Source organism: Microtus ochrogaster, chromosome 10 (genome assembly GCF_000317375.1).
Source record: "Microtus ochrogaster isolate Prairie Vole_2 chromosome 10, MicOch1.0, whole genome shotgun sequence".
In the NCBI taxonomy this organism is placed as follows: Eukaryota; Metazoa; Chordata; class Mammalia; order Rodentia; family Cricetidae; genus Microtus; species Microtus ochrogaster.
In genome coordinates this window covers 80,687,081-80,694,220 of record NC_022016.1, presented here as the reverse complement: position 1 = coordinate 80,694,220, position 7,140 = coordinate 80,687,081, and the positions used below count along the sequence as shown (strand labels likewise).

At 51.8% G+C, this 7,140-nt stretch overlaps 1 protein-coding gene across 1 annotated transcript in view; it reads right to left on the bottom strand.

Moving 5' to 3' along the window:
• Positions 1-2,553, bottom strand: part of Espn (espin) — a 32,821-nt gene extending 30,268 nt beyond the window's left edge. The window contains exon 1 of the mRNA XM_026782201.1: positions 1,951-2,553. Within this exon, the coding sequence (XP_026638002.1) occupies positions 1,951-2,244 (294 nt within the window). The 5' untranslated portion in view covers positions 2,245-2,553. The remainder of the gene's footprint in view (positions 1-1,950) is intronic.
• Between the last annotated feature and the right edge of the window lie 4,587 nt (positions 2,554-7,140).

The following is a 7,140-nucleotide window of genomic DNA, read 5'->3' as shown; positions in this document are numbered from 1 at the left end:
CTGAGGCTGCTGCATTTGAGAGCAGGTGCTATTGTAGAAGCTGACAATCTGTCAGCATCCAGCACATAGACACCAGAGAAAGTGTGGAGTTGCTGTGAGCGGTGACCGGGAAGTGAGGCCTCTTCTCTCCTGCAGGGAGAGGGTACCTCAGCAACACCTCTGGTCAAGACACAGAAACCCTGAGGCAGGTGAATCTCAGGAGGGAGACCTCAGAGCCTCCTGAAAGAAGAAAGGGGCACAGGGACTGGGTTGTTATCTGTCAGGCTGTAGAGGCGGGGAGGATCATGGGACAGAAAGTGAATGGCCCATGCCCATAAGAGACTATGGAAGATGCCTCAGTTCCCTAGTGCACATTGTAGGCTTGGTTAGTCTGTTCTCCCGAGTTCAGCCATGAGCCGGCCAGAGGTGGCCGAAGGAGGACTACAATGATGGCGGTCTGGTAACTTGGCTCTGGAAAAAGGTCTTCCCTCTCCACTGCTCTTGGGGATATGGGTCTGAGGCCCTAGGGCATCTCCGCAGCTCAGGGTTTCTGGATAATGATGGCAGTGTGAAGCCAATGGCCTGCATTCAAGGTGCCACCAGCTGGGTAGGCCCTGGGAGCCTTGTGTGCTGAGGCCCAAATCCTAAGTTGTTTATCTGTGGGCTGGACAGGACCAGAGATCGAGGTCACCCCTCCATGCTTCTGCCCCCAGCTTTCTGGGTGTACAGGACACGAGACTGATTAGCCTGCCCAAGGCTGCTTGTTCCTTCCACCTCCTCTGTAGCGATAAGAGAGTCTTCTGACCAGTGCCGGATGTGGAATCAGGGAGGCAGGCACCTCCCGAAAGAGGGAGGCATGGACCACGTGGAAATAACAAGGCCAGGAGATAAGGTAAGGAAAGAATCTCCCAGAAAGATGGGAAGGCGGGGCTTGCCCTCCCACAGGAGGAGGACCGGAGCTGGGAGCTGTACTGCGTTTTGCTAGGTCCCTGCAGACCAGACTGCCGCTGGCTTACGCCCCTTTGGTGTGCGGTTAGTCCTTGGTCTGTGGGGGTTTTGTTGTTTGGTTGGTTTTTTGAGACAGGGTCTCAACTCTGAGGCCCAGAGTGACTTCAGACTCACAGCCATCCTCCTGCCTCAGTTTCCCAAGTGCTGTGATTGTAGATGTGAACCATCCAGTGGTCTCTGTCAGGCGGAGATCAGATGTGCTCCCTCCTCAACTGGCTGCTCAGGCAACCAGAATATCATACCAATCCCTTCCCTCAGCCTACGAGAGCCTCTGGGCCAAGCCTGGCGGCCTCCCGGCCCACCCCTCTCCATCACTCTGCTTTCCTTAGCTTTCCCCCAGGAGTGTGGGCATCTCAGGGCGTTTCTAGTTCTCTGTGATGAGGACTCTCTGTCCACTCTTCAGCCAGATGTCCCCCTGGCAGGTCCTCAGAGGGACCAGGTGGTTATCCCAGGCACAAAGATTCAGGTTGGGCTGAGAAGGGCCTTGGAGTTGGAAGGCCCAGCGTTGCTGATGCCTTTGGATCCTCCTATGTCCTAGAACTCCCCCACCTCATGTCCCATTACCTTTGTCCCTGACTTAGTGGTATCTGGATCTTGGCCTACGGGAAGTTATGGGACCTTGTGCACTCTCCCTCCAGACCTGAGCCTGGAGGACACAGGCTTCTAATTTGTCAGCCAAGGCCCATCACGGCCCCCACCTTCCTCCAAGCCTAGGCCATTCCCTCTACGATCTGCGCTTTGTCTGCTCTTGGAGATGCCAGCTCTACTGAGTCCGGTCCCCTTTGGGTTTCCCTGATATCAAGCAGCCAGGAATCTACCCATGTCCTCAGTCTCGGGAGCCCACCTTGTCTAAAGCCTTCTGGAAAGAGAAGCCTGCAGGACTCAGCCTAGCCAAGACCACTTATATTCCACCCATCCTTGGAGTCCTCTTTGGGCCCAAACCCTCTCTTGCAGTGGACTCACCTGCACTCTGCAGCCACCCTGTGTGAGCAGCCACTGCAGGCAGGAGAGGTAGCCTGTGGCGGCGGCGTCGTGGGCGGGTGTGGCGCCGTTGCGCGCGCGGGCCACGGCCGGGAGGGCAGCCTCCTCCACCAGGTAGCGCAGACAGTGAAGTTTGCCAGATCGGGCTGCATGGTGCACTGGCAGAGCATCCAGCCGGTCGCGCAGAGTAGGAACCAGCAAGCCGGAGGCGTGCAAGGACTTCAGCACGTCCAGGTCGCCCCGGCGTGCCGCCTGCAGCGCCTGCTCCAAGGCCATGGTGTCGCCCTCGGCGCCGTGACCCGCGCTCAGTGGGTTCCCCCGGGCGTCATGCGGGTGGCCTTAGGCTCCCCGCGGTGCAGGAGTGTGAACCCCAGAGGCCGAGCGGCTGCCCGTCGGCTCCGGCTCTGCTATCCCTGGGACTCAACTCCGTCTCTGCAGCGCTCTGGGGCGGGGACCCCGAGAGTGCCCCGCTTAAGCCTTGGATCCGCCCCCGCCACGCCTCCTCTCTGCCCCGCCTCCCGGGCTCTGAGCCGTCCCCCCCCCCCCATCCCTGGCGGGTGACAAGGGTTGGTGCGCAGCAGGTTCCTCTTCTGAGTAGGGTTCTACTGCCACCCAGACACAAACCCGTTCATTCAGCGGCCCAGTGGCCACTGCGTGTTGTTTCGGGTGCTGGGAACACAAGCCAGCAGATGATGGCAGTTACAAGGAGCTACAAGTGTCACTAGAACCTGGCAAGTTGGAGATAGGAAATGATTTGTCATGGGCATCAAGAAGGTGCCTGGTGCTGGATCTGGTAAGAAGGGACGTTCAAAGCCAGGGAACTGGACGCCACTGTCGAGAAACTTAAAAATGTCCCATCACGTGCAGAATACCGAGTGCCCAGTGCTCTCTGCGTGCCAAGGAGTCTCTAGAGTCTAGATCCAAGAAAAAGAGGAGAGACAGAAGAAGGCAGAAAGAGAAAGAAAGGAGGGAGTCAGCAAAATGAGTGGGTAAAGTTTGGCTTCCTGCCAAACCTGACAACCTAAGTTCGGTCCCAGGGACTTAGAGGGTTGAGGACAGAAGCAACCCCCATGAGCTGTCTTCTGACCCCCACATGCACACGCACATGGACCTCCCAAATAAATAAATACAATGATTGAAAAACCAAGCCAAACCAAACCACCACCACCACCACCAAAACCAACCCCAAACATTTAGGATTTTTTTTTTTTTTTTGGTTTTTCAAGACAGGGCTTCTCTGTAGTTTTGGAGCCTTCCCTGGAACCAGCTCTTGTAGATCAGGTTGGTCTCGAATTCACAGAGATCCACCTGCCTCTGCCTCCCAAAGGATCTGTTTCTTAACGAAAGGAAGGAAGGACAAGCGTGTTGAGGTGTTTTAGAGCTGTTTGGAACAGGATGCTGGAGATTCTGATTAACCCAGGCTGCAGTGGGGGATGAGAGAGTGGATCATGAACTTGAAGGTGCAGGGCTGTCAAACCAAGAGATCAGAAATGAAGGATGTGAGGGCTGGGGGGCTGGTAGGCAGATGCTCCAGTGCCTTCGTCCAAAAAGTTGATATCACCACGTGATCAAGAACACTGGGACATGTTTGAGGGTCCCGGCAAGTAAGTACAAACCACCCTATGGGCCATGGCTGGACACAGATTGGGAACTGGAGGAAGCAAGGTCTGCTGGACTGGAGCAAAGGCTCCCAGGAAGGAGCGCGTGAGCCGTGGGAGCGCAGCAAGCATATCGTACAACCTTGAAACAGCTTGTGCTCTCCCTCTTCTTCCCCTACGCACAGCGGAGGTCTGTCAGAACCCAGGCGCATTCCTGGCCGATGTTTTCCAATCGAGTGCCTAACTCCTATCAGCCAGGGAGGTGCTGGAAACGGAGACGGAAGCTGTTTGCAGAACACCGAATCGTTAATCTCCTGGTCCTGAGCAGTCTCTACTACCATTTCTGTTTTCACCACATGGTGGCGCCATTCATGGTGGCTGGAGCTCCCAGGTGAACTCAAACTTTGCTGTGTGCTCAAGGGCGTCCAAGCACTTCTGCCTAGCTGGTGAGGCTTCATTCCTGCTGTTACTGGGATCTGTGACCTTTCCCCAGAGATTTCTGGATTCCTTACTGTGTCATAACTATGCCTGCTTGGTAGACAGGCAGGAGCCCCCGACGGCCGGTAAGTGGCAGGAGTCTCTAAACTATGATGTCTGGACTTGGGCTCCACTCCCCTGTGCTTCCTTCACGACAGAACTCCTGCAGACCTTCCACCCTGTGAGGTTGCTGCCTTGACCCTGGACACTTTACATGGCTTTTTCATGCATTGCTCCTGCACTCAAAAGCCTCTGAGTCATTCCCAACTCAGCCAGTGACTCTGACATAAAGCCAGGTATTACTACACGTCCTTGTGGTGCGGGAGAATTGTCTGTATTCAGTACCAAGTAAGTCCTCAGATTCCTTGAGGACACAGCTGACCCTCAGCCTGAGAGCCAGGCCTTTCATCTGTGTGTCTGTCTGTCCTATCAGGACTTTCCACTCCACTAAATTCTCCCCAGCAGTTTTAAAGAGGCCGTAAGTGGTGATACAAATACAGAAACCCTTGCCACTAGCCAGGCATGGTGCAAGCTCTTCATTCAAATGGTTAATCCTTATAGAAGGGCTTTTTTTTTTTTTTTAATGTATACAATATTCTGTCTGTGTGTATGCCTGCAGGCCAGAAGAGGGCACCAGACCTTATTACAGATGGTTGTGAGCCACCATGTGGTTGCCTGGAATTGAACTCAGGGCCTTTGGAAGAACAGGCAATGCTCTTAACCTCTGAGCCATTTCTCCAGCTCCCATAGGGGAGCTTTTATTTTATTTTGTTTCGGAGACTGGCTTTGAACTTGTTATTCATCCCAGGCTGGTCTTGAACGTCTGAATCTCATTTCCTCTTTATGATGCTAGGATTATAGGCATGAGATACCACAAGTGGCTCAGAGAGGGATTCAACTCTCATTTTACAGCTGTGGAGACAGAGGCATGAGAAGTTTGTATTCATTTGTGTGCGTGCGCACGTGCTTGTGTGTGTGTGTGTGCGTGCGCACGTGCTTGTGTGTGTGTGTGTGTGTGTGTGTTTGTGTGTGTGTGTGGTTGGGTGCTCTCAGTACATGTGAAAGGTATGTGGAGGTTAAAGAACAATTTGCAGGAATTGGTTCTCTCCTCTCACCTTGTGTGTCCTGGGGATCAAACCGGGGTCATCAGGTTAGTGGCTGGTGCCCTTACCCACTGAGGCATTTCACAGTTTTTGTTTTGTTTTTTTAAGACTTATCTATTTATTACATATACAGTGTTCTGCCTGTGGGCCAGAAGAGGGCACTAGACTTCATTACAGATGAGCCACCATGTGGTTGCTGGGAATTGAACTCAGGACCTCTGGAAGAGCAGACAGTGCTCTTTTTTTTAAAAAAAAAATTATTTATTCATTTATTATGTATACAGTGTCCTGCCTGCATGTACATCTGCAGGCCAAAAGAGGGCACCAGATCTCATTACAGATGGTTGTGAGCCACCATGTGGTTGCTGGGAATTGAACTCAAGAGGACTTCTGGAAGAACAGCCAGGGCTCTTAATGGCTGAGCCATCTCTTCAGCCTCCAGACAGTGCTCTTAACCACTAGGCTGTCTCCCCATCCTTTGCTTTTTAAAGCCTGAGATGGCACAGATTGGGACGTGGCAAATCTGACTGTCCAGTTGTGCTTTCTCTCTCTGCCTCTCAGGCTGATCCCCTCTCCCCACAGCTCCCCTCTGGCTCCCTCCCCCCTCTTCCTATCCGTCTGTTGGGCCCACCCTAGCTCTCACTCCTGAATTGGGTGCAAACCAATCCTCAGGCTTCCCTTCCAGCCAAGGGCCAGCACATTTCTTGATATCCCAGGTAGCATCAGGGGTAGAGTGTGTCCCCATAGTGCTGTAGGTTGTCCTAGTGAGCTTGAGACTCATTCTCTGATCACCCAAGTTCTGCTTCTAAGAGACCCCATCTTCCAAATTGCTAGCAAACCCCCAGGGTCTTTTGGTTGAAGGGAGAGGTGCAGCACCTGGTTAAACTCCTTTACAGTGGGGATAGGAGTGGTAGGGAGAGACACTTAATGTCGAGGTAACTGGCATAGCAAAGGGAATTTGCTTCCCTGTTCTCAGGTCTTCAAATAGCAGTCTTCATCTCTGGAAAGGGATGTTCCCACACTTCACCCTAGGGCCTCATATCGGTCTCTCTCCAGGGATTTGGTCAGTGTAGGGTGGGCTTGGGGATGATGAGTTGAAGGAACTGGCAGGAGAAGGGACTCCACACTGTCCTATCTATCTGTCTGTCGTCTGTCTATCTATCTATCTATCTATCTATCTATCTATCTATCTATCCATCTATCAATCAAGCTATCTATCAATCATCTATTTATCTATCTATGTGTCTATCTATCTATCTACCATCTGCCAATCAGTCAATAAATCTATCAATTAATCTATCTATCATCTATCAATCAATCTATCATCTATCTATTTTTGAGACAGGGTTTCTCTGTAGCTTTAGGGTCTTTAGGCTGTCCTTTTTATTTTTATTTATTTTTACTTTTTAAAAATATTTATTTATTATGCCTACAATATTCTGTCTGTGTGTATGCCTGCACACATGTATGCCAGACCCCATTACAGATGGTTGTGAGCCATCATGTGGTTGCTGGGAATTGAACTCAGGACCTTTGGAGGAGCAGACAATGCTCTTAACCACTGAGCCATCTCTCCAGGCCCCTTTATTTTTATTTTTTGTACTTTTTTAAACATTTGATATTTTGAGACAGGGTTTCTATATGTATCCCTGGCTGTGGCTGTCCTGGAACTTACTCTGTAGACCAGACTGGCCTCAGACTCAGAGATCTGCCTGCCTCGGCCTTCAAGTGCTGTGATTAAAGGTGCATGCCACCACTGCCCTGCCACACAGTCATTTTGTTTTTAATTTTTGTTTTTCAAGACAGAGCTTCTCTGTGTAGCCCTGACTGTCCTGGAACTCACTCTGTAGACCAGGCTGGTCTGGATCACAAAGATCCGCCTGCTTCTGCCTCCCAAGTGCTGGGATAAAAGGCGTGTGCCACCACCGCCTGACCCACAAATCCTTTTATTATTTTATTATTTAAAATTTATTTATTTAGCCGGGCGGTGGTGG